Genomic DNA, 27658 nt, shown 5'->3' with positions numbered 1-27658 from the left:
GGGGAGGGGCGGGGCGCGGTTTCCCTGGAGACCGGGCGGAAGCGGCCGGAGGCGGCCGGAAGCAGCGCGGCGGCGGCCCCGGCGACATGGAGCAGCGGCGGGCGGGGCCCGCGGAGGAAGCGGGCGGCGACGAGGCGGCGGAGGCGGGCTGCAGCCCCGCGGCGGCCGCGCCGGAGGAGCCGGGCGGCCTCGGTCGGCGTCAATGAGGAGGGCAGGGCGGGGGCGAGGGAGGGCGCCGTCCGTGGCTGGGCGTTGGGCGGCCCAGACCCCGACGCCCGCGGCGTGGCCTCCTCGGGCTCGAGTGGGCGTGCGCGCTGCAGTGCCGCGGGGAGGGGCGGGGGAGGGGGCGGGAGGGGAGGGGAGGGGCGGGCGGCGCTGCGGACGGGCGCATGCGCGGGGCCGCCCCCGACCTCGGGGACCCCGCCTCCTCCGACCTGGGGGGGGGCGGGCTCCGCCTCTGACCTCGGGGACCCCCGCCTGCGACCTCGGGTTGGGGGATCCCGCCTCCGACCTCGGGGCTCTGCTGCGTAGCGCCCACCCCGGCCCGGCGCCAGGCTGCTCTCCGCACCCCCTACCCGCTCCCCCTTTACACGTTTAATTCTTTTTTTTAAAAAGCTTTTCTTTTTTTAAATATTTTTATTTACTTATTCGTGGACACACACACACACACAGAGGCGGAGACGCAGGCAGAGGGAGAAGCAGGCTCCATGCAGGGAGCCCGATGCGGGACTCGATCCCGGGACCCCGGGGTCACGCCCTGGGCCGAAGGCAGATGCTCAACGGCTAGGCCACCCGGGCCGCCCCCCTGTTTTTCTTTTAAGATTATTTATTTATTCATCTGAGAGAGAGAGGCGGAGGGAGAAGCAGGGTCCCTGCGGGGAGCGCGGCACGGGACTCGATCCCGGGACCCGGGGGCCGCAGAAGCGCGTCGGCCTCCTGCAGCGCGCGGCCGGGGCGGCTGCGGTGCGTGTGGGCTCAGTTGGCGGAGAAGCGAGCGCAGGCCCCAAGCGGCGAACTGAGGCACAGACGCCACGCAGCTCCGCCGGCTTCCCCGTGAAAGTGCGGGTTCCCGTTCGGGGCCACGGTAGCGCGTCGCCCTTTAACCGGTTGAGAGCTGCACAGCCCTGCGCCCTCCCCGCGCCTCCCCACCCCAGGACATGAGCTCCTTTTTAAAATTCAAGAAATAGTTATTATTTTTTTTTCTTTTCCCATTTAACGAGTTCTTATCGGGAGCCTGTTAGATGCCAGGCGCGGTCCTAGACCCTGCGGATTCAGCCCCGAACTAGACGGGCCTGTTACCCTTGGTACCTAGGGGGAGGCCTGGGGGCCATGGCCTGGCTTCTCTGCCTTTGTGTCTTTATGATTTTTTTTTTTTTTTTTTTATTTAAGGACATGCTACTTTGATTTTTTTAGTTGGTTGAAATCAGCGTTTGAACTTCTCTGCCCCTTAGGCTTTAATCTAGATGGTTTTGTTTTGTTTTGTTTTGTTTTGTTTTTTTACCATAAACTTGCAAGCAACGGATTGCCTCTTGGATCTTCCGTTATCGACCAGGATAGGATTTTCGGCCTCCAGGTAGCGAGGAGCCTGAGAGCAGTAAGAGTCCACAAAGAAATAGGAGCTGAACAGGACTGGAGACCCGACTGCACGTGCAGTTTAATCTCTATGATTTTTTTTTTTTCAGATGCATTGACCCATGAATCCAGGAAAAAAAAAAAAAAGTCATTCTGCATTCTTCTTTCTCAGTTACCGTTTTTTTTTTTTTTTTTTTTTTTTTTAAAGAACTGACGGTTACTCAGAGACGACCAGCAGCCTGAATATATTTATTTCTCTGTTTTTTTGCATGTGGCGCGTTGGTTCACGGTCAAGTGGTGCCCGAAGGAGGCCCTCCAGCCAGAGTCATAGTTCACGTGGACCTGGATTGCTTTTATGCACAAGTAGAAATGATCTCCAACCCCGAACTGAAGGGCAAACCTTTAGGTAACTCTGGGCGTTAGCAATAATTCCTTTTTGTATAAGAGTGCTAGCTCTTCATTTATGTTGATTATATTCCGAGTTGTTAATCCTATTAAAGATTTTGCAAGCAGTTCTTGAGGTACTTTGTAAACTCTCACGACCAGGTGTGAAACTGATAAGCCCTATTTAATAAATGCTGGATTTTATACAAGTACTATAGCCAACTGAACGTGAACAGAAAGACCATAATAAACTTGCAGTCTTGTTCTCAATGAAATTTATAATCCTCTTGTCTCAAAGTCTTACTACATTCTAGTGGAGTTTTCATCTATCCAGTTTTGAAATTAACTCTTGAATTGCATAACAGTTGGATTTTGAACAGACCCCTAAATACTTAAGGCATATAGGGTGTAAGCTTTTCACAAAAATATAAGTATCATTTTGAATAAAAGGCAAAGAGAAATTTTATGTTGAGAATTTACTTATTAATATGTTGGCTTTTTTTTTTTTTTTTTTAAGATTCTATTTATTCATGAGAGACAGAGAGAGAGAGAGAGAGGGAGAAGCAGGCTCCAGGCAGGGAGCCCAATGCGGGACTCAATCCCGGGATCCTAGGACCACGCCCTGAGCCGAAGGCAGGCACCAAACCACTGAGCCACCCAGGGATCCCTATGTTGGCTTGTATTTGGAAAAGTCATTTAAATTTCCAAAAATTTATTTTATGCATGTAGTAAGACTTTATCTTTTAATATAAACATAAAGGGCAATTCTGGTTCACCAGCTGCTAACCTCTCGTGCCTAGTTTGGTTTTGATAAATCCCAGTTCAACCCAGCCTGGTTGAACAAAGGGATGATTAGTTTTTAGTATGCCAGTACCGGTCTAAGATATTTAAACTTTCCCAAGGGCGTCAAGGAGTTAGGATTGGAGGATGTAAGTTTTCTCGTAAAGGCATTTGTAATTAGTAGCAGTATAACACAAAGCTGCTATGTAGATAATGCTCAATAAAAAATTATTGTATGATTAAGACACAGGAATGAATGATTATCTGGAAGTGAGAAATGTGATGCTAAAAGTTTCTAGGAGAAAACAAAAGTAGTCTTTCAGTTATGCTCACCGAATGTGTGACTTTTTGGGCTGGTGACATACAGTGGTGAGTCTACCTTAATTTAATTCTGTATTAAGAGATTGCTTTTTTAGTTCAAGTTACCAGTCCTATTTTTTATATAGTTCACTAATGACTCTTAAATTACTTTGACCCAGAGATTCTGTTTTGGGGCACAATCTGATATATCAAAAATCTTTATGTGAAATAACGTTTCTTGCCCTGTTTATAATATTTTAGAAACAAATGTCTGACATTGGTGGAATGGACGTAACCTTTTTCGTTCACCCACCTGTTTGCGTTTTACGTATGTTAGATGAACATTACTATTATAATGGCAAAAAAGTGGTCAACTTGTGTAAAGAGAAAATTAATTTCATCAATCTTAAGCCACCACTAGTAAGCTACAATTTTTATGATCTGTAGATCATAATTTAATCATTTTTGATAAGGAGGAGGCCTATTAATGATGCCTCACTGTCTAATATTCAGCTAATTACTGTGAAGAACAGTTTGGTAATTACATTTATTGGGGATGGGAGAGATCTTTAATGATTACTGTAGTTTGACACTTGTAACAGAACGTTGCTTTATATTCTTTGGAAAGTTTTTCTAGCAGAAACCAGTAATTAATTGTACTCAGTTATTTTCATCTGCCTTATTTTTTTGGTGAAATATGGCATACACTTTATATAGAGCGAGTTAATTCAATGTAAATCAATCTGGTTTGTATTGTCTGAAAAAAAAATCCTAGAAGGATTTTATTTGTATCTTTTCACTGAAGACTCCAGAGAACATACTGATTTATGATAATTTTTGTTGAATTTTACTTAATAAAACTTTGATGAATGGAGGATTTGCTTTTTAAATGAGTAGAGCTTTTTATTCTTAAAATAGATTGCATTACAACTTATAATAAGGAATTAGTAGATTTTATTTTAAAATATTTCTTTAATCCTGCTCAGTTTTCTCATAAAATATTTACTTTTTATAGGCGTTCAGCAGAAATATTTGGTAGTTACCTGCAACTATGAAGCTAGGAAACTTGGAGTTAAGAAACTAATGAATGTCAGAGATGCAAAAGAAAAATGTCCACAGCTGGTGTTAGTTAATGGAGAAGACTTGACTCGTTACAGAGAGATGTCATATAAGGTTACAGGTACAGATCATGGGCAATGTACTTTCAGCATTAATTTGTATATAGGATGCCCATTCACTACATGAGTCTTTTAATTAGTAAAATGCCATAAATCACTTTTGTTTGCTAATGACTTTTATTTTGGATCTTGCCTGGTTTTAAAAACATTTTATACACATAAGAGGATGACTTTATATGAGCAATATTGACAAAAAAATGTATAGTTGGGAGAAATTTGGAGACTCTTATGACTGATATTTATATACTGTGAGAAAAAATGTAAAATAAGATTTGGAAACAAGATAATGGAAAGATATACCAAAGAAAGTAAAATACTTTTTTTTATTTTAAACTTAAATACGAAATTTATTTATTATTTATTTTTTAGATTTATTTATTCATGAGAGAGAGAGAGGGGGGCAGAGAGACAGGCAGAGGGAGAAGCAGGCTCCACACAGGGAGACCGATGTGGGACTCGATCCCAGGTCTACAGGATCACGCCCTGGGCTGAAGGTGGACGCTCAACCACTGAGCCACCCGGCCTGCCCTTTAAATACCAAATTTAAATGAATTATGAGGAAATAACTGTACTTTGATGCACTGATATTTGGGAGAGGCTTCTCTGATATTTGATTAACTTAATTAAAAACTAGATTTGTTAAGAACTATTAGACAAAATAATGAGTATATTCATTTTTTCTTGGATTGTATACATATGTGTATATGTACACTAAATATTATAGTATAGATAAACTCCTCCATATTAAGATTTGGGTTTGAATCTTAAGAGTTTTAGTAAATTATAGGAAAAATGAAAATGCATTTGTACTGGCATATTGCGAATATATAATAATTTAAAAACGTATAAGAATCAGCTATTCATCTTTTTTGCTATTGTTTTTGCATGTTCTTTTATAAATTGGAGCAGTTTTCAGATGAAAGTGTTAAATATCCAAAGCCCTTTCAAATTTACAAAAAAAAAGATATTTAAGAAAAATGGATGAAAGATATAAATAGGCAGTTGACAGAAAGAACAAACCCAATGTCCACAATTATGTGGGACAAAAATACTCAAATTCATTAGTAGCTAAGGAAATTTGAATTAGTGAGAGATTGTTTTATGTCCATCATACTTGCAAAAAATAAAGAATGTGAGAAAAAGTAGAAACAAAGCATTATACTTTTATAAAAAAAGTACATAGAAACATTTTTTGAAATTAGAGATATATACTGTATGGTGAATTCAAGCTCCATGTTGGTGTAATTACATAATGACAAATATTCTAAGCATGATTTGTGCATTAATAAAAAGTATTTTCTTAATTTTCTCATAGTATTTTCTGAGTTGAAGTAGGAAAATGGCTTAATAGTCCTATACTGAATTTAGCTCTGAGCTATTTATAATATATAATCTTGTTTATTTTATATTTTTCTACTATGTATATTTTTATATGTTTTGGTCTAGATAGTTTTTTCTCTAATTACAAACTGCTCTCTTTGGCCTTGTATGTTTAATAAATGCATCTTGTTCATGAAGTTTGACAGCAAAAAAGAGATTAACTTCAGGAATAGGATAATGATTTATCCCTGTGACCTAGTAATAGAACTCATATAATCAATCAGTGCTCAGTGATCCACCAGCTTTGTGCATGGTCCCGTGTTTAATTTGCTTTTCTGCTTACTTAAAAATTATCCATTATTTTTCTTATATAGTATATGCTTTTGAAACAAATTGCAGAAATTGATGAGGGAAATGCAGTAGAATCCTTTTATGTGATCAAACATTGTCAGTCTCAAATAAATGGTTTTCTCTAGGTAGATTGGAAGGGATTTTTGGTGGTCACTAGGTCACATTATTAATCATTATTGTTTTCCCTGGATATTATCAAGTCGGCATAAATAAAATGGAGATATTTTTACTATTTATATAAAAAATGATCTGTATGTACTTTAATTTATGAATTTATGAATTTATAGAACTTTGAGAACTGCATTTTTATATAAGAAGGGACTAATAGTTTTCTGCCATCCTGCTCGTATCAGTAGATGATTCAGAGAAGTGAAAATTCTTCTCAATGATTTCAGAGTTAACTAGTTTTAATCCGAAAAATAAAAATTAATTGTCATTTTGAATTTATTTCAAATTTTGGTTCAGTTCAGTTTAGCAAGCATTTGACTTAAGGACAAGGTATTGTGTTAGGTGCTGGACATTTGAAGATATGTAATTCATGATCCATATCTACTCTTAAGTAATAAGCTGGGAGATGACTAATCAATATTTTGCATTGTATATTTTGAAACTTAAGTGACTTTTTTTTTATTCAGTAATTATTGGAAGTTTTATTTATTTATTATTTTTTAACTTATTTATTCATGAGAGACACACAGAGGCAGAGACACAGGCAGAGGGAGAAGCAGGCTCCCTGCAAGGAGACCAGTGTGGGACTCGATCCTGGATTCCGGAATCACGCCCTGGGCCAAAGGCAGATGCTCAACCACTGAGCCACTCAGGCGTCCCAGTGGAAAACTTTATTAAAGATATTGTGGAAGTGTGAATATACATAAAACCTTTAACATATTTGATATATTTTTAAGCACGAAATAGTTGAATCTATATTTTAGTTAGGACTTTAGATAACATCTGTGTACCAATATTATTTCAATTTAGAGTTGTTGGAAGAATTTAGTCCAGTTGTTGAGAGACTTGGATTTGATGAAAATTTTGTGGATCTAACAGAAATGGTTGAGAAGAGACTACAGCAACTTCAAAGTGATGAACTTTCAGCACTGACTGTGTCAGGTCATGTTTATAATAATCAGTGTAAGTGAATTCTTGTATTTAATAACTAAAAGTATCTAAATTTTTTCACTGAATTCAGTGAGTTCAATGAGTTGAATTATCTTTCTGAAAATTTTATGGCTTTTGTTGTAGGTACAGCATATTTCAGTGATCGATCTCAAATGACTAAAATTAGATATTGCTATTCCATATTAAGTAGGCAGAAAGTGAGATTTTGATGATCTGTAGCTTAGGGCTCCATGCTCTTTTCTTTTCTTTGACACATTTTGTGTTACTATTTCTTTTTTGTTGTTGTTTTTTTGTTTTTTTTTAAGATTTTATGTATTTATTCATGAGAGACACACAGAGAGAGAGAGAGAGAAGCAGAGACACAGGCAGAGGGAGAAGCAGGCTCCATGCAGGGAGCCCGACGTGGGACTTGATTCCAGGTCTCCAGGATCACGCCCTGGGCCGAAGGCGGCGCTAAACCGCTGAGCCACTCGGGCTGCCCTGTGTTACCATTTCTTAACAGCCATACCTCCTTAGGTCATCCTTAAGTTATAAGAGTTGCCATGATAATAGACTTTTTAGAAAAATTTTTGATTCTCCTAAAACTGTCTTTAAGCAAAAATTTGAAGTAAACTGAATTTGTTTTTTGTTGCCTCTTCTGCTTGTTCCCTTCTATTCCCCCAGGCATCAAGACACTTATGTTGCTCTCTGAGTTCTTGAGTTACCCCTGTGGAAGCTTGTCCAGGCCTACCTGCCATCTTTTGCAAGCTCATATTCAGTCAGTTTGACAATCTTTGCCAGCTCTTAGCAAGAAAACAGAATGGTCCATCTCCTTCACATATTAAAGTATAAATGACTAATGGTATTTCCAGAGATATTTGCATTTGAAAATAAGTGTCAATAAGCCCCAGTGAATATCTATTAAACTTTAAACACCTTGTAACTCTGCTGGTGACTTCCAAATCATACTACCATGGAAAACATGCTACTCTGCTTTTGTGTAAGACTTGCCCTGACCTTCTTGCTCCTAGGTCTCAGCATATGTGTCCTCTTATCGCTTTTTTGAGAGCTGGTGATCAATCTCCAGTCTAGTTTTCTGCCATTCTGATATTAAAGAAGAAAAGGGGTAGAGCTGCAATTCTCTTCTAGCAGAGGACATGAAGCTTTTCACATCTTTTGTGCCATGTCACTTATAAAGACTGAATAGAAGGTTCTAAGTAGGTTTCCGTATAATTTTTAAAGCAAATACAGTATTTGTTAGAACATATTACAAAGCTAGATTTTCTTCTTCTTTTTTTTGTTTTAAAGATTTTATTTATTTATTCATGATAGACACAGAGAGAGAGAGAGAGAGGCAGGCTCCATACCGGGAGCCCGACGCGGGACTCGATCCTGGGACTCCAGGATCACGCCCTGAGCCAAAGGCAGGCGCTAAACTGCTGAGCCACCCAGGGATCCCGAGAGCTAGGTTTTCTATCCTAAAGAGAAGATATCTAATTCTTTATGAATCTTTCCTCACAAGATTCTGTTAAAATTTTTTTTCAAACCTACAGAAAAGTTGACAGTAATACAGTGAGAACACTATGCCCTTCCTTGTAGATAGACCCATTGTTATTTTCCTACATTTACTTTATCTTGCTCCTTCTTTATTGATTGGTTGGTTGATTGATGACCTGTTTAAAGGTAACTTGCAGACATCATGACATTTCATCTGTAAATACTCCTGAAGATAAGGAGAGCCTCATATAATCCTAATACCATTTTCACCCTGAAGAAAATGTTTCAGTATAATTTCCATATACCTTTCATAAAAGATAAATTACATACAGATTAAGAATTGTTTTCAGTAGCACATATAGGTAGTGTGTGTAAAATTTAGATTCACACCTTTAAAGCTGTAATATCAGCTCTTATTAATGTAATACTTCTACTTTTATGCTTGCTTATGATTAAACATGAGTAAAAGTTTTACCAATGTCAGTAGGGACTTTTTTTTAATGAGAGATCAGTTTTCACAATCTGTTAATCATTAAGCACTCCCAGCATGCATTCACTATCACAGGCACTAGGAATTCACTTCTGGAAGTTATTTACTTTACAGGATTACTATGAAGAATCAAAGAGATGTGTTAAGTGGGTGACAGTATGGTGGTGTTGGAGAAAAGGGTTGGATATAGTTTAAACCCTGTGCCTCCCCCTTTTTTAAAGATTTATTTATTTATTCATGAGAGACACAGACTGAGAGAGCAAGGCAGAGGGAGAAGCAGGCTCCCACATGGAGCCTAATGTGGACAGGATCCTGACCTGAGCCGCAGGCAGGCATCCACCTGCTGAGCCACCCAGGCATCCCAAGCCCTATGCCCTTTTTAAACTCATTTGCAAAAAAAAAATTTTGTGGTGACTTTTAATGATATTTGCTTTTTTTGTAGATATAAACCTGCATGACATCTTGCACATCAGATTACTTGTTGGATCTCAGATTGCAGCAGAGATGCGGGAAGCCATGTATAATCAACTGGGTCTCACTGGCTGTGCTGGAGTGGCTTCTAATAAATTATTGGCAAAATTAGTTTCTGGTGTTTTTAAACCAAATCAACAAACAGTCTTACTACCTGAAAGTTCTCAAGTTCTCATTCAGAGCTTGAACCATGTAAAGGAAATGCCTGGTAAGACATTTATATTTGAAAAATATACATTAGTTTTCTTAAATTTTTTTTAATTTTAAAAATCATACTTAAATGTTCTTAATTCTTAGAATCTGTATACTTGGCTCTTGGAGAAAACCCAAAACCCTAATGTTCTTTAGGGAATCTGGGTTAAGAAATCTATGAAAGTACTTTTCTAGTTTCACCACTTTTTGTATAGTTTGAATATGATCATGAAACTTATAACCTGGAAACACAGTCCTTTATTTTTAATCCCTGCTTTGTATCCCTAGACCATACACTGCATCTAGAGGGGGCATTGGCCTTTTACTAACTATTCTGGGATTATATGGAAAATATTAGGGCTATAAGAGGCCCTTCAAAGCATTGAGGCCAAGTTCGTGTCTTAAAGATGAGGAAACTGATTTTCTTGAGGGGATTAGTGACCTTAGGTCATGGGGCAAATTTCTGTCTTTGACGGCCAGATACGGTTTTATAGACCATTAATGAAGGATATGTTAAACTTCATTTCTATGGCATTGCTAGGGCGTAAGATGTTAGAATTCTGTGGAAGTGAATTTCTAAGATGGCTGAACCTTCAGATGTCATAACTTCATTTGTTTAACCCATGTTTGTGTGATTACAAAATGTTTTGTACACTGCCTTGCTGTCATTAATATTGTGTACCTTGAAGTTTTCTGGATGACATTGAGTCTGTGTTCTGACTACATCAGGTTGTAATAAATTGAGGACTGTATACCGTTCATACGACATTATTACTTGGCTTTACTTTTTGAGTACTTGCGTTTATTTATTTTTATAGGCTTTCTCTTTTCTTTCTTATTGCCAGATTGCCAGCTCTCTTTTATTTCAGCTATGAAAATATCTGACACACTACTAATTTCCCCTCCACGGGGGCATGGGGGACTCAGTCAGTTAAACCTCTGACTCTTGATTTTGGGTCAGGTCATGATCTCAGGATCATGAGATCAAGCCCAGCATGGGGCTCCATTATCAGTGTAGAGTTTCCTTGAGATTCTCTCCTTTATCCTCTGCTCTTCCTGCTCTTGCTCTTTTTTTCTCTTAAATGTTAAAAAAAAAAAAATATTCCTCCACATCCATTGCCTTTCAGTTACTACTTTTACTGTGGTGGGAAATCAAAATACTGTAGAATTTTTCTTTTTAATGAGAAAAATAAAGGAGTACTAATTACCTGAGTATCTCAGGGTGATAAAGTATTGACTGAGTTTTAGTGCAAGAACTTTTGATAAGAGTTTTGCTAATGAGTAGATTTTTTTGTTTGTTTGCTTCCTTGATCTTATTTTGGGATAGTAAATATTGCCAGATATGTCTTGTGGATAAATGTGTGATATTATGTGTAAGAATCAGGTTAGCTGACTAGCACATGCTAATTAATTTTGTTGCTGTAGTGACAGTCTTCCTTTGCATGAATAATAACCATTATTCTTGAATACTTCCAAGGTGTTATGTAACAGGTGGTAAACATTTCATTTTATCAAGACAGCATTTTTTGGTTGTCTCCATATTTATTACCTTGTACTAGGGTTGTGAGGTTTCTGAAGTGGTTCATATAAGAGGTCCTGAGCAGAAGAAGGATAGCCTAATTTTCAATAAAATTTAATCCTAGTGAAATATTCATTATGGAATTTAAAGATGTGTGTGTGTGTGTATGTAATATTTTAATTAGCTTTATTTTAAGAAGAAAAGCTACTCTAACACTGTACGTATTTCTTTTTGTCTAGGTATTGGCTATAAAACTGCCAAACGTCTTGAAGCTCTGGGTATCAGTAGTGTGTATGATCTTCAAACCTTTTCATCCAAAATATTAGAAAAAGAATTAGGAATTTCAGTTGCTCAGCGTATCCAGAAGCTCAGTTTTGGAGAGGATAACTCTCCTGTGACACCTTCAGGACCACCTCAGGTACCTGATAATGATTTTATTTTAATTGGGTACTGGTTGCCACATTATTTGAGATAAAGATTTCTGGCTTTAGTACTATGTTCTTATTATTCTAATTTGCTTACTAGGTTAGTATTGGTCTCTATCCTATGAGAACACTAGTTTATTGAGTTAGTAAATTTTTTTTTTTTTTTAAGTAGGCTCTATGGTGGGCCTTGAACTCATGACCCTGAGATCAAGTGACCTGAGCTGAAATCAACAGTTGGATGCATAACTGACTGAGCCACATAGGCATCCCTAGATTAGTAAATATTTTTAAATTGAATCTAAGAATTCGTATTTCTGTCTCAAGTTAGGTACCTTGCTTAAATACTACTTACAGCCCATATTGCATATATTAGGCAAAATATTTTAATTTTTAAGAAATCTTGTTTTCCGAGTAGTCTAATGATTTAGGAAATGAAGACAGGTATAATCACCCAGTTAACACTGATTTTTTTTTTTTCCTATGTGACAGGCACTTTACTAAGTGCTTTATGTACCTTAGTCCATTTAATCTTTACAACAAAGCTTCGAGGTAGGTAGTGCTACCCACTCTCCCGTTCTTGTTTTAAAGATGAGGGTACTGTACTTCAGAAAGGTTAAATAACGTGTCTAAGGTTAAACTCAAATTCAAGTGCTAGGAGATTAAGAGCCTCACTGTAATTGTAAAGTAAAGCTTGGAGTTGGTACTAGAGCTTTATAATTTTCTTGACTTTCTGGATACTTTCTAGTGGAGTACAGTAACTTGCAGATAAAAAGAGTTAATAAAAAAGTGAACTAGGGACACCCGGGTGGCTCAGCGGTTTGGTGCCTGCCTTCAGCCCAGGGTATGGTCCCGGTCCTGGGTTTGAGTCCTACGTCAGGCTCCTTGCATGGAGCCTACTTCTCCCTCTGCCTGTGTCTCTGCCTCTCTCTCTCTGTCTCTGTCTCTCTCTCTCTCTCTCTGTATGTGTGTCTCATGAATAAATAAATAAAATCCTAAAAAATAAAATAAAATAAAATAAAATAAAATAAAATAAAAGTGAACTAAATGGCTGAAATTAAGCACAAGAAGGAAGTTAATAAAGAATATACTGAATATTTGGCATGCACACTTATAACTGGATATGCTTATTGGTTTACAATAATCCCTATTTGTGCTTCTTTGGTAGTCCTTTAGTGAAGAAGATTCATTTAAAAAGTGTTCATCAGAAGTCGAAGTTAAAAATAAGATTGAAGAACTACTTGCCAGTCTCTTGAACAGGTGATTTTCCATTTTGCCATATCATTCTATATATTCTGTATAGAGTATCTAGAAAGTATAGTTGATATTCTATCTTGAAATTTATAGATTAACTGGAGACTGAACAGTGTAAAGAGAGATCGCTTATCATTGAATTTCTCTACAATATAAACTGTTGCAAAAAATAGCAATAGACACTCATAACTAAATATAATTCATTTTCATTAGTCTTAATTTTAATAACATTGTGGTTATACTGTGGCTCTTAAGCTGCTCACAGTTACCTAAGAGGGTTTTATGGATATTTAGAATCTCTACACTTAGAAATTTGTGATGATTGAGGATAGGAAATTGTGAAGAGCACATGATGGAGAAAGTAGACGAACCCTCATATCTCCTTTGCATCAGACTATGTGAAAGAAGATAGACTCAGACAAAGGAATAGCTAAATGAGGCTATGTGTGTGCAGCCAGAGTGTGGTGTGTGCAGGGCCCTGGTCTGTAAATAAATGAACGTGTCAGCTGCATTATGAGTATACAAATAGCATAGCATAAACCAAACAAGATGTTTAGCTTTCTGATGCTCCTTTACTATCATATATCTGTTTCTCAGTATTCCATAGAAGAGTATTGTCTGTCTTCCTCCTATTTCTTAGACTTCTCAGGATAAGGTGGCAGGGGCCTAACAGTTTAGAGTAGCTGTGCTTCTGTAAATGAGGGTAGGATGGCTAACTATGACTGAGGAAAAAGGATTTTAGATGACTCTAAGTCTCAGTAAAATAATGGGGTAAAATTTCCTACAGCGTTACTGTCACATGCTGTGTGGTTCTCATGTCTTGAGCAGAGCCATGCATTCATCATTTGCTGCACACGACTGGGGCTGGCTGAGTGACCTAGCTTCGGTGATATAACTCAGGCTGGGCCTGTGAGTATGTTCCTGAAACTGGGTCATCTGCTTGGCTTCAGTTACTATGAGACTACTATGAAATGCCTGGCCCTTGGAAAGAGTTCTGCCCGTAAAGAAACTACAAAAAAATTTTTGTAGGCTCTTATATTTGTAGAATCGACACAGAAATGAGGCTAGGTGCTCTAAACCTGTAAATTACCAAGTATGAACCATTTATCCGTGTCTCTGTTTTCTATCCCCTCTTCTTCAGTAACTGAGGTATAATACCATCTAAGTGACTGGCCAAAAAAAAAATTGTGCTTGTGTGAATGTATTTTCCCCTCTAGTTTAAGCTTGCTTAGAATATAACCTTTTCCTAATAAGTCTTAATTAGTTCTACAAACCAAGTCACACTCTAAATTATATAAGGACTTCATAGAAGAAGTTTAACTGGAAGATATTTAAACTAGTAACACATTTATAGGAACCATGTAAGATATTTTATTAGTAAGGCAGCAATCAAGACGTTTTGTGATAAAAAATTATCACAAAAATCCAAGTTTTCCAGTTCAAAATATTTGAGTATGTTTAACAGTGTACAATATTTTTATTTTATGTTTGTGATTTTTTAGTGCATTGCCATATATATAAAAAGGAAAATATTATTTTTTAATGACATTTATTCCAGTAATTAGATTTTCTGCTTTTTAAGTGAATTTCTTTCTCACTAAAACCTTTGTTTCAACGCTAAAACCAAGGCCATTTAAATGGAACACTTTTTAAGACACATGTACATGTATGTCTTTAGTATATAATTGATGTTTCTTTGTTTCTTTTTAAGATTTTATTTATTTATTCATGATAGACACACACAGAGAGAGAGAGAGGCAAAGACAAAAGCAGGCTCCATGCAGGGAGCCCGATGCAGGACTCGATCCCGGGACTACAGGATCATGCCTGGACCAAAGGCAGGCACCAAACTGCTGAGCCACCTAGAGATCCCCCCTATAATTGATGTTTCAAGTCATTGCTCTTATTTGCCATATAATGGTGATATTCCTGTTCCTTGTGTCTGTTCAGGGAGTGCTCTTTGACAAAAGTTATCTAATTTAAAACCTTTTTTTCTTTTTTGTAATCTTTTTTTTTTTTCAGTATAAAAATTTCACATATTTGCCTCTGCCAGTGAACAAGTCTCTTAGTTTCTTAAATTTCCTGCTGATTTTAATAAGTTGTTTTTAGTGATGTTTGTATTTGATTATAAAATGACTTGTTATATCTGATTTCCATTCTTTTCCTGATTTCACTCAATTCTGATTAAGGTCTGAGAGCTCTACATTTAAGATTTTAGAGCTTTGGTGCATACGCTTGGTGTAATTTGTTTGGGCCATTCAGGGCCTTTTACTGCTTACTGCCTAGTTATCAACCATGTTTATAATTGTTACAGTTACTAAATTTGATACCTCTTAGATTAAAAAAATCTTTAGGTAATACTTTACTTTCCTGTTTCTCCTTTCTCTTAACTTTTAGAGTATGCCAAGATGGAAGGAAGCCACATACAATCAGATTAATAATCCGTCGATATTCATCTGAGAATCACTGTAGCCGTGAGAGTCGTCAGTGCCCTATTCCATCACATATAATTCAGAAGTTGGGGACAGGTATGGGCTAATTTTCTAATAATTTAATTGGCAGGTTGAACTCTTAAAAGAACTAACTTTGAATTAGAAATATGATCCAAAGTTGTAGGGTCTTCACAGGGAGTTAGTGAGCTATTAAATACCTTCATTCTATCAGGAATTTTCACAGGAAAACTGTGTTGGTTTTTATAGATAGTAAAAATGAAGATGCAGGGCGGCCTGGGTGGCTCAGCGGTTTAGCGCCGCCTTCAGCCCAGGGCCTGATCCTGGAAAACCGGGATTGAGTCCCAGGTCAGGCTCCCTGCATGGAACCTGCTTCTCCCTCTGCCTGTGTCTCTGTCTCTGTCTTTGTCTCTCTCTCTCTCTCTCTCTGTCTCTCTCATGAATAAATTTTTAAAATCTTAAAAGATGCAGTTAATAGGGTTTCCCAAGTTCAAAGAAAACAAAACTATGATAATGTATTATATGGCACAAGATAACTTCTTTATGGACATTTAGATTGTTTCCCTTTTTTGACTCTTAGGAAAATGATGCTATGAATATTTGCATTTGGGCAGATACATGTTTTTATCTTGGGTAGATTACAAAGACTGGAATTGCTGAGTTATGTGGTAAATTGAACTTTAAGAAACTGCCAAACGTTTTCCCAAAGTGAGTATAACAGTTTATATTCTTAGCAAGAATGCATGAGGGTCCCAGGTTTTCATGTTCTCTCTCCCACTTAGTATTGTCAGTTTCCTTTATTATAGTCGTTCTTGTGGCCTAGTAGTGGTATTTCATTGTATTTTATGTTTTTTTTCCTCCTCTTTTATGGATAATGCTTTTGATGTCCTATCTAAACATTCTTTGTCCAACCCAAAGGCCATAGATTACCCCTCCATGTTTTCTTTTAGAAATTTATAGTTTTAAGCTTTAAAATTAGATCTAATTTGAGTAAATTTTTGTGTGTGGTGTGTGATAAGGGGCTTAATTCATTCTTTTGTATGTGGATATCCACTTGTTCCAACAGAATTTGTTAAATAGATTATTCTTTCTTGAATTGTCATGGCTCCTTTGTCAAAAAACTAAGTTTATTTCTTGATTTTCTTATTCTTTTTTTTTTTAAGATTTCATTTATTTATTTATGAGAGACACAGAGAGGGTGAGAGAGAGAGGCAGAGACACAGGCAGAGGGAGAAGCAGGCTCCCCATGGGGAGCCTGATTAGGGACTTGATCCCAGGACTCCAGGATTATGCCCTGGGCTGAAGGCAGCACTAAACCACTGAGCCACCCAGGGATCCCCTTGATTTTCTTATTCCATTGATCTGTATGGTTATCCTTATATCAGTTCCACCCAATCTGATACTTTGTTATGTTTTGAAATTAAGTAGTGTAATTCCTTACCTTTGTTCTGTTTTGAATTATTTTGGCTATTCATGATCCTGGGCTTTTTGTTTGGGGGAAGATTTTAAAATAGGAATTTGATTTTTTTTATTTATTGTAGGTTTATTCAGATTTTCTATTTATTTTGAGTCAGTTTTAGTAATTTTAATTTTTTTAGGAATGTGTCCATTTCATTCAAGTTGTCTAGTTTGTTGGCATGAAATGGTCAATATTCTTTTATTACAAGTGCCTGGGTGACTTAGTTCCCTTCAACTTGGGTCATGATCCTGGAGTCGAGGGATCAAGTCCATATTGGGCTCTCTGCTCAGCGAGGATTAGGCTTCTCCCTCTCCCTGCTCGTTTTTTCTCTTTCACTTGCTCTCTCTCTCTCTGTCTCATAAATAAATAAATAAATAAAAATCTTAAAAAAAAAAAGATTCTTGAACCAATAGAGCATAATGGTATAATTTATCAAAGCTGGGAAATGGGTACATAATCAATATCTCATCTCTAGTTTTTAAAAAATTTCCCCTTGTAATCCTTCTAATTTTGGTAGGATCTGTAGTGATGTCTCTTCTTTCATTCCTGATTTTGGTAATGAAGGTATTCTTTTTTCTTTGTCATTCTAGCAAAGTTTATCTGAGTAAGCCTCACTCAAAGGTTTTATTGATTTAAGATCCAACTTTTGATGTCATTGGTTTCTCTGTTGTTTTTCTACTTCCAATTTCATTTAATTCTGCTCTTTGTTTTGCCTTCTTCCTGCTGGCTTTAGGTTTAATTTTTCTTTTTCCCTGGTGTTTCATTTATTTTATACTCATTTTATAATAATTCAAGTTTAACATTACACATTTCTTTTTATTTTATTTTTTTTATTTTTATTTTTTTTAATTTATTTTTTATTGGTGTTCAATTTACTAACATACAGAATAACCCCCAGTGCCCGTCACCCATTCACTCCCACCCCCCGCCCTCCTCCCCTTCTACCACCCCTAGTTCGTTTCCTAGAGTTAGCAGTCTTTACGTTCTGTCTCCCTTTCTGATATTTCCCACACATTTCTTCTCCCTTCCCTTATATTCCCTTTCACTATTATTTATATTCCCCAAATGAATGAGAGCATATAATGTTTGTCCTTCTCCGACTGACTTACTTCACTCAGCATAATACCCTCCAGTTCCATCCACGTTGAAGCAAATGGTGGGTATTTGTCATTTCTAATAGCTGAGTAATATTCCATTGTATACATAAACCACATCTTCTTTATCCATTCATCTTTCGTTGGACACCGAGGCTCCTTCCACAGTTTGGCTATCGTGGCCATTGCTGCTATAAACATCGGGGTGCAGGTGTCCCGGCGTTTCATTGCATTTGTATCTTTGGGGTAAATCCCCAACAGTGCAATTGCTGGGTCGTAGGGCAGGTATATTTTTAGCTGTTTGAGGAACCTCCACACAGTTTTCCAGAGTGGCTGCACCAGTTCACATTCCCACCAACAGTGTATGAGGGTTCCCTTTTCTCCGCATCCTCTCCAACATTTGTTGTTTCCTGCCTTGTTAATTTTCCCCATTCTCACTGGTGTGAGGTGGTATCTCATTGTGGTTTTGATTTGTATTTCCCTGATGGCAAGTGATGCAGAGCATTTTCTCATATGCATGTTGGCCATGTCTATGTCTTCCTCTGTGAGATTTCTGTTCATGTCTTTTGCCCATTTCATGATTGGATTGTTTGTTTCTTTGGTGTTGAGTTTAATAAGTTCTTTATAGATCTTGGAAACTAGCCCTTTATCTGATATGTCATTTGCAAATATCTTCTCCCATTCTGTAGGTTGTCTTTGAGTTTTGTTGACTGTATCCTTTGCTGTGCAAAAGCTTCTTATCTTGATGAAGTCCCAATAGTTCATTTTTGCTTTTGTTTCTTTTGCCTTCGTGGATGTATCTTGCAAGAAGTTACTATGGCCGAGTTCAAAAAGGGTGTTGCCTGTGTTCTTCTCTAGGATTTTGATGGAATCTTGTCTCACATTTAGATCTTTCATCCATTTTGAGTTTATCTTTGTGTATGGTGCAAGAGAGTAGTCTAGTTTCATTCTTCTGCATGTGGATGTCCAATTTTCCCAGCACCATTTATTGAAGAGACTGTCTTTCTTCCAATGGATAGTCTTTCCTCCTTTATCGAATATTAGTTGCCCATAAAGTTCAGGGTCCATTTCTGGATTCTCTATTCTGTTCCACTGATCTATGTGTCTGTTTTTGTGCCAGTACCACACTGTCTTGATGACCACAGCTTTGTGGTACAACCTGAAATCTGGCATTGTGATGCCCCCAGATATGGTTTTCTTTTTTAAAATTCCCCTGGCTATTCGGGGTATTTTCTGATTCCACACAAATCTTAAAATAATTTGTTCTAACTCTCTGAAGAAAGTCCATGGTATTTTGATAGGGATTGCATTAAACGTGTATATTACCCTGGGTAACATTGACATTTTCACAATATTAATTCTGCCAATCCATGAGCATGGAATATTTTTCCATCTCTTTGTGTTTTCCTCAGTTTCTTTCAGAAGTGTTCTATAGTTTTGAGGGTATAGATCCTTTACATCTTTGGTTAGGTTTATTCCTAGGTATCTTATGCTTTTGGGTGCAATTGTAAATGGGATTGACTCCTTAATTTCTCTTTCTTCAGTCTCATTGTTAGTGTATAGAAATGCCACTGACTTCTGGGCATTGATTTTGTATCCTGCCACGCTACCAAATTGCTGTATGAGTTCTAGCAATCTTGGGGTGGAGACTTTTGGGTTTTCTATGTAGAGTATCATGTCATCGGCGAAGAGGGAGAGTTTGACTTCTTCTTTGCCAATTTGAATGCCTTTAATGTCTTTTTGTTGTCTGATTGCTGAGGCTAGGACCTCCAGTACTATGTTGAACAGCAGTGGTGAGAGTGGACATCCCTGTCTTGTACCTGATCTTAGGGGAAAGGCTCCCAGTGCTTCCCCATTGAGAATGATATTTGCTGTGGGCTTTTCATAGATGGCTTTTAAGATGTCGAGGAATGTTCCCTCTATCCCTACACTCTGAAGAGTTTTGATCAGGAATGGATGCTGTATTTTGTCAAACACATTTCTTTTTAGTAGTGCTTTAGATGCTTTAGATTTGATGATTTCCCAAAATTCATTCTGTTGTTTTCTACCTTAATTTCATGTTGATCAGAGAACATATTTTGAGTAATTTCAGTCTGTCTAGATTTCTTGAGTGTAATTTTATTGCCTGGCATGTAGTCTATCCTGGAAAATTCACTATTTATATTTGAAAAGAAGAGTTGAGCAACACTGTCAAATCATTCTACCTAACTAAAATTTGTGGAAGACTCGACCAATATGGCATTTTTGAATGACAGTTTGTCTGGATATAATTTTTTTTAATGATTTTATTTATTTATTTATTCATGATAGACATAGAGAGAGAGAGAGGGACAGAGACACAGGCAGAGGGAGAAGCAGGCTCCATGCCAGGAGCCCAACATGGGACTCAATCCCCAGACTCCAGGATTGCGCCCTGGACCAAAGGGCGCCAAAGGCAGGCGCCAAACCACTGAGCCACCCAGGGATCCCCTGGATATAATTCTTGACTGTTTTTCTTTCTGTACTTTTTTTTTTTTTAATTTTTATTTATTTATGATAGTCACACAGAGAGAGAGAGAGAGAGAGGCAGAGACACAGGCAGAGAGAGAAGCAGGCTCCATGCGCCGGGAGCCCTACGTGGGATTCGATCCCAGGTCTCCAGGATCGCGCCCTGGGCCAAAGGCAGGCGCCAAACCGCTGCGCCACCCAGGGATCCCTCTTTATATACTTTGAATATACCATTCTGTTGTCTTCTGGTTTTCATAATTTGTGATGAGGAGTCAGCTCTTAATCAGTCCCCTTCTAGTCAGGAGAGAATAACCACCAAAAATTTGAATAGAGAAAGCTTCACAGAATTATTAAACTGTGATAGGGGAATGATTTTAAAGGTATAAAGAAGACTCTTAAGAGGTAACCAAGGACTGAGGAAAAGTACCTAATAAGGAAGAACAAACTTAGAAAGGAAAGTCCCCTACCCCTCAAGGACAAGGAGTGGTTGCAGAACACTGGATGGTGGAGAAATCTTTTGAATTACCTGCCCCAGAGCTTGTCCATAGTTATTGGACAGAGAGAAAACCATCCTCTGATCTGTGGATGAGCTGAGACTGGTTGGTAGGCACACAGAAGGAGTTGGGATATTGGGAGTTTCCTTATTGATGAGGCAGTGCATGTGTTGGAGTATGCAGTGTTCGTGTTGGAAGATTCTGTTATCAACCCTTTAGGATACAGGCAAGCTGAGGCTCGTGGATGGTTGTGCTGAAGATATCTGTATTCTGTTAATGCAAAGGCAGAAGATACGGTGCCTGCATAGGAAGACCTGGAGGAAACAGCCATCTGAGGTTAGAGGCAAGTCAAGGGTGTTAGGTGGGTGTGCAGAATGAGTGGGAGCACTCTCCTGGTATGTATGGTATTTGAGTGGGTAGTACCATGGTACATAGTCACTAAGCTCAGGTTAGGGCTTGAGGTTACTGAGTGTTCTACATGTGTGTAGTATTGAAAACACTATTAGATGTCCCCACACGTATGTATTACAAAGCATGTAATGGGAGAAAGAAAAAGCAAATGGTAGTACATTGGAACCAGGAAGAGAAGCCACCTTTCTCCTTTAATAGTCTTCCAGTGTTCTCTAATGACAATGTGTAATGTCATATTCAGTGTGAAAAATTTTAGAATCCAGTGCATTATCACAGAGCAGGTACTGAAGGATGAATTTGGAGCTGAGTTGTGGTATAACAGTAGTAGTTGTATTGTTATTCTCATTTATGTGATGAGTTTTCTGTTTTTGTCTTTCATTAGTTTGACCATGATATGTCTAAGTGTGGAATCTTTGTATTTATCTTTCTTGGGATTTATTGAATTTCTTGATTCTGTAGATTTATTTTTTAATGAAATTTTGGGGGTTTAGGCTCTTATTTCTTCAAGTCTTGCCCTTTTTTTCCCTACCATCTCCTCTGGGACTCCATTGTACATATGTCTCTATGCTTGATAATATCCTACAGGTATGTGCAATTCTGTTCATTTTTCTTCAGTCTTTTTTCTCTTCTTTTAGCTTGGATAATTTCTTTTTCCTTAAGGATTTTATTTTTTAGGTAATCTTTACACTCAATATGAGGCTCCAACTTATAACCCTAAAATCAAGAGTTGCATGCTATACTATACCAACTAAGCCAGCTAAGCACCCCAAGATTGGATAATTTCTATTGAGCTGTCTTCAAGTTCTCTTAATTCACCTCTTAATCTCAAAACGGCTATTGCCCATCTAATGATTTTATTTATTTTGGTTACTGCACTTTTTAACTCTAGACTCTCCATTTGGCTTGTTTGCATATTTGAGTCTGTTTCCTTAATGAAATTCTCCTTTTTTGGTAGTTAACATATTTTACTTTATTTTTAATTTTTATTTTTTTAAATGATTGAGAGAGAGAGAGAGGTGTTGAGCACAGGGGAAGAAGCAGAGGGAGATAATCTTCAAGCAGATTCCCTGCTGGGCTTGGAACCTCTAAGTAGGCTCAGTCCCATGACCCATGAGATCATGACCTGAGCCAAAACTGAGAGTCACATGGTTAACTGACTGGTCCCTAAAATACTAGGCACTCCTCGTATTTTACTTTAATTCTTTAAAGTGGTTTTCTTAAAAAAAATAAAAAATAAAAAATAAAAAAAATAAAGTGGTTTTCTTTAATTCTTTTTTTTTTTTTTTTTTTTTTTTTACAGATTTTATTTATTTATTTTAGAGAGAGACAGAGACGGAGTATGTGTGCACAAGTGGAGGGAGAGGGAGAGAAGCAGATTCCTTGCTGAGCGTGGAGCCCAACTTGAGGCTTAGTCTCTTGATCCTGAGAGATCATGTCCTAAGCTGAAATCAAGAGATGGAGGCTTACTCCACCGAGCCACATAGGTGTCCCTTTAGTTTTTTGAGCATATCTATAGTAGCAACTTTGAAGTCTGCTAAATGCAACTCAAAGTCCATTTCTATTGACTGCTTTTTCCTCCTGACTAGAATCACACTCCTATTTCTTCATACATTGTAATATTTGTTGAAAAGTGGACATTTTAGATAATGTATTTTAATAACTCTGGATTTGGATTTTTTTTTTTAAGATTTTATTTATTCATCCATGAGAGAGAGAGAGAGGCACAGACACAGGCAGAAGGAGAAGCAGGCTCCATGCAGGGAGCCCGATGTGGGTGGGACTCAATCCCAGAACCCTGGGATCACACCCTGAGCCGAAGACAGACTATGTCTGCATAGTTTAGTGGTTAGCCAAAGAGTGGTCAAAGCTTTTGTTCAAATGCTAGGGCCTGAAAGTCACCACATTAGTCACAAAGTCCAGTTCTTTTTTTTTTTTTTTTTTTTTTAAGATTTTATTTATTTATTCATGAGAGACAGAGAGAGAGAGGCAGAGACACAGGCAGAGGGAGAAGCAGGCTCCATGCCGGGAGCCCGACGTAGGACTCCATCCCGGGACTCCAGCATCACGCCTTGGGCCAAAGGCAAGCGCTAAACCACTGAGCCACCCAGGGATCCCCACAAAGTCCAGTTTTATTGTAGTTTTATGAGGAGAAGATTTTCTGACCTGATCACACTTGCATAATCAGAAGTCCCATATTTCAAATCTTTTGAAAACTTAAACTCATTTGGCCTTTAGTATTGGTGTGAGATTGTCCCAGTTTAGTATGTAATGTCAAGATGTCCCAATGATATCTGTTTAGGATTTTAACTTCTTAATGCAAGCAATATAAATTATATTAAGCTTTTCATGTTAATTGTGATATAATGTGCTTAAATATAGTCTTCTCAAATAATTTTGTTTAGGAAATTGCGATGTGATAACCCCCATGGTTGATATACTTATGAAACTTTTCCGAAATATGGTAAATGTGAAGATGCCGTTTCATCTTACTCTTTTAAGTGTGTGCCTCTGTAACCTTAAAGCACTAAATACTTCTAAGAAAGGGACTATTGATTATTATTTGACACCATCATTATCAACAACTTCACGGTCTGGCAAGCGCAGTTTTGTAAGTACACTCTTGTTGGATTTGTGTGGTTAACTTACAAAATTTTTTTTTAAGATTTTATTTATTTATTCACAAGAGACATACAGAGAGAAAGGCAGAGACATAAGGAGGGGGAGGGGAAGCAGGCTTCATGCAGGGAGCCCGATGTGGGACTTGATCCTGGGACTCTGACATCACACCCTGAGCCAAAGGTAGATGATCAGCCACTGAGCCACCCAGGCGTCCCTTAATTTACAAATCTGTTTATGTTCCACTGATACAATTCAGAGATCCTTTTGGATGATATTGTTTGAATTTACTTGTATATATTACCTATCATATCATGGTTGCTAGCCATAAGTACTGTACTGTGATCTAAGAAGAAAACATAAGCATCACTGAATACAAGAGAAAACCATTTTGGAAGTTCCTTGTTTTGGAAGTATTAAAACATTTTATAGCAACAGGAATATGATGAATATGAAAATATTGCTAGATATTGGAAATAAAATGTTTGTCTATTAATTTAAACATAAGCTAGCAGCATTCCCTCTCCCAATGTTTTTGTTAAAGTATTTGGTTTTGAAATTTGAAATTGTTTTTTTTTTAAGATTTTATTTATTTATTCATGAGAGACACAGAGAGAGAGAGAGGGAGGCAGAGACACAGGCAGAGGAAGGAGAGAGAGAGAGAGAGACAGGCAGAAGGAGAAGCAGGCTCCATGTAGGGAGCCCAACGTGGGACTCGATCCCGGGTCTCCAGGATCAGGCCCTGGGCTGAAGGCAGCGCTAAACCGCTGAGCCACCTGGGCTGCCGTATTTGGTTTTGAAATTACATTGAATTTTGCTAGCAGGATTGATATGACTACTCATTCTAAATTGTAGAAATTAAGAGTGTGGCAATACAGAAGCAGAGGCTGGTCATACTTTCAAGTGACTAAAATAAAACTCTATGGCCATTTAGCAAATCTCTACTTACTAAATATGGGATGCTTTAAGAAATAATCATATTTTACTAAATTGTACTTGCCTGCAGTTAACTCTTAATTCAAAATGTTATTTTCTTTGTTTTAATGTTTAATCAGTATATCAGTAATATCTTCATTAACATTTCAGTTTAAAAATGAGAACAGAATACTGTTACAGAAATAATCAGTGTCTCTTCAAATTACTTTTTTTCTGTAGTTTTTATTCCCTTTATTAACTGAAATTTTAAAAAGTTACTTTTTACTTCTTATTTGGTAGAAACAGAATTAGAGTCTTTATAATGGTTTTAGGAAGGTAAACATAAATGAAAGTACCTTGTACATGTCTGGCATATGGTAAATACAGTGTCCCAGATCTCTTCTCCTTTGACTTTTTTTGCAGTTACTGTTGATGTTTCCTGGGTTATTTATGACTGTGTATATATTTTCATGGTGCTTAAAACTAGAGGGAAAATTTAAGTGAAAATTTTTATATAGAAAAATTATGCTAATTAGAACTGAAATTTAAATTTTTATTTTATGTAAATATAAATAGTACAATATCTTCATATCAATACTGGATTTTTACCATAGAAATATATATATTTTTTGTTAAATGTTACACTTCAGAATAGAGATTTTCAGAAAACTAGCCTTTGATGTTCTGTGCATATATATATTTTTAAGATACTTGTAGGCAAATCATTTACTTTTCTAGGCTACCGTTCCTTTATTCACAGAATTGTAAATTTGAAAACATGATTGTTAAGGTCCTTTCCAAGTTTCCAGATGCATACCTATCTTCTGGCTCAATACTATCTAGGAAGGAAACCTCTCCCTTGAATAGTGAAGAAAGATGCACACAATAGTGTGACTAATGTGGTGGATTTATCATCTCTCGTTGTTTGGAATTGGCCAAAAGGATTGAAATTATTGAGTAGGACAGAAACGTGTTGGTCAGGTAATAGTCCTCTTCAGCATCATGAATATTTAAAAAATATCAGATACCTCTAATTACTGTTATTCTTGTGTCCTAGAAAATGAAAGACAGTCATATGGAAGATTTTCCCAAAGACAAAGAAACAAATTGGGATTTTCTACCATCTGGAAGAATTGAAAGTACAAGAACTGGGGAGGCTCCACGAGATACTGCAGATTTTTCTAAAGAAAAAGACAGTGATGAATTCCCACTCCGCTCACTTCCTGAAGGTATTGACCAAGAAGTCTTTAAGGAGCTTCCAGTAGATATTCAAGAAGAAATCCTTTCTGGAAAATCTGGAGAAAAAGTTCAAGGCAAAGGAAGTTTGAATTGTCCGTTACATGCCTCTAGAGGAGTATTATCTTTCTTTTCTACAAAACAAATGCAAGATAGTCCCTTAAATCCTAAAGATCATTTATCCAATAGTAAACAGATATCGTCTGTATCTTCCTGTGAACCAGGAACATCAGGTTTAAATAGCAGTAGTTCCTCTCCTCCATCTAGCCAAAAGAATTATTCACATTATATAGACAGTAGATTACAAGATGAACGAATGAGTCAAGGACCTAAAGAATCTCAAGGATTTCATTTCTCAAATACAAACCCTGCTGTATCTATTTTCCATTCATTTCCAAATTTGCAGAGTGAGCAACTTTTCTCCAAGAACTGCTCTACAGATAGCCATAAGGAACCAGTAGTGACAGTCTCTCATCATGAAGGACTTAAAGAAAATAGAGAGCAAGATTCTAGTGATGAGAAAATTACCTTTCCTTCTGACGTTGATCCTGAAGTTTTCTATGAACTACCAGAAGAGGTACAAAAAGAGCTGTTGGCAGACTGGAAGAGAGCAGGATCAGATTTCCACAATGTACATAAATAAGCACGTTCAGAAAAAAGGTCTAAAAAGCAAAGGAAAGGCCATTGTTCTCAGATTTAGCAGTTTATTAAGCTCCTCTAAATTAAACACTAATAGATATTCAATAATGTAGAAATTCCAATATAAAATGTTCCAGATAAAAGCAAGTCTAGTTATGGGAAGTAAATTCTGACAAAGCATAACAATATTCATAACAGAAGAAATAATGTAAAATTATCTTATTTCTAAAGCTGTTTTATATTGCTTTTCAATAAAAAGAATATCATGGTTAATATTAGTACATTTCTCATAAATCGGGATGGGTGGTGGGGAAAGACATACATCTGTGTGTAAAACATAGACTAGCAAATCATTGCTGTGACATAGCAAAGAACAATTTTTTTTTCTGTGAAATAGGGAATGGCTCAAGAAATTCAGCCCATTAGGAAACTTCCAGATAAGAAATTCTACTGCCAACTACTAAAAATACAGATATCTATGACTGAAGTATTGTGTACCATTTAATAATCTGATTTTTTAAAAAATACCAAAGCAATGTATATGCAACGAATGCTTCTGAGTATACACCAGAATCTGCTACAGTGACTAGTACAGAGGAGGCACTCAGTGAATATCGAATGCATGGTGTGGCAGGGGCCAGTGTGAAGTTGGGCAGGAGTGTGTATGTTGTAGACAATTAGAAGGAACTCTCCATCCAGGTAGATTAAGGGAAGGATGGACACCAGAAAGGCACCATGATAGGTTTTTCAGAATGTAGGTAATAGAAGAAGTCCATTTCCTTCGGGCTAGTCTATAAGGTTTTCAAAATTTATTTTTTAATTTTTTTATTTTTTTATTTTTTTATTTATGATAGGCACACAGTGAGAGAGAGAGGCAAAGACACAGGCAGAGGGAGAAGCAGGCTCCATGCACCGGGAGCCCGACGTGGGTTTGATCCTGGGTCTCCAGGATCGCGCCCTGGGCCAAAGGCAGGCGCCAAACCGCTGCGCCACCCAGGGATCCCCAGGTTTTCAAATAATGATTAGATG

At 37.6% G+C, this 27658-nt stretch overlaps 1 protein-coding gene and 1 long non-coding RNA gene across 18 annotated transcripts in view; one reads left to right on the top strand and one right to left on the bottom strand.

Annotated features, from left to right (window-relative positions):
* LOC140631665 (uncharacterized) overlaps window positions 1–27658 on the bottom strand; it is a 51584-nt gene that overhangs the window by 13541 nt on the left and 10385 nt on the right. For 2 of the 3 annotated variants that reach the window (XR_012029185.1, XR_012029186.1), the window contains 2 exons: window positions 26519–26652; window positions 25111–25237 (listed from right to left, as the gene is read on the bottom strand). This is a non-coding gene — a long non-coding RNA (uncharacterized lncRNA). Of the gene's footprint in view, window positions 1–25110; window positions 25238–25571; window positions 26653–27658 lie in introns of all 3 variants that reach the window. The other variant, XR_012029187.1, reaches the window with a different exon arrangement.
* On the top strand, window positions 99–26902 carry POLI (DNA polymerase iota). 15 transcript variants are annotated; one of them, XR_012029116.1, is made up of 12 exons: window positions 99–192; window positions 1868–1978; window positions 4052–4216; window positions 6864–7016; window positions 9413–9649; window positions 11392–11570; window positions 12743–12834; window positions 15226–15356; window positions 21097–21148; window positions 23172–23303; window positions 23626–23831; window positions 25812–26902. XR_012029116.1 is itself a non-coding variant. In XM_072822863.1 (11 exons), exons 2-11 carry the CDS (start codon window positions 1942–1944, stop codon window positions 26631–26633), a joined length of 2154 nt encoding a protein of 717 aa, XP_072678964.1. In that variant the 5' UTR covers window positions 103–192; window positions 1868–1941; the 3' UTR covers window positions 26634–26902. The 15 variants fall into 15 exon arrangements, 10 of the variants coding, with proteins under 10 accessions (XP_072678981.1, XP_072678978.1, XP_072678983.1 ...); XR_012029121.1 differs by having other exon boundaries at window positions 100–192; window positions 23196–23303; XR_012029113.1 differs by lacking the exons at window positions 23172–23303; window positions 25812–26902 and adding an exon at window positions 22524–22707.

The sequence above is a fragment of the Canis lupus genome, chromosome 1, assembly GCF_048164855.1.
Source record: "Canis lupus baileyi chromosome 1, mCanLup2.hap1, whole genome shotgun sequence".
Lineage (NCBI taxonomy): Eukaryota > Metazoa > Chordata > Mammalia > Carnivora > Canidae > Canis > Canis lupus.
The sequence above is the reverse complement of the archived record's forward strand: the minus strand, read 5'-3'. Positions and strand labels throughout refer to the sequence as shown.

Coding starts and splice junctions, on each gene's coding strand:
- POLI (XM_072822863.1), top strand. CDS start 1,942: ATGATCTCCAACCCCGAACTGAAGGGCAAACCTTTAG. Junction 1,979..4,051: donor ACTGAAGGGCAAACCTTTAG/GTAACTCTGGGC, acceptor TACTTTTTATAG/GCGTTCAGCAGAAATATTTG. Junction 4,217..6,863: donor GATGTCATATAAGGTTACAG/GTACAGATCATG, acceptor ATTTCAATTTAG/AGTTGTTGGAAGAATTTAGT.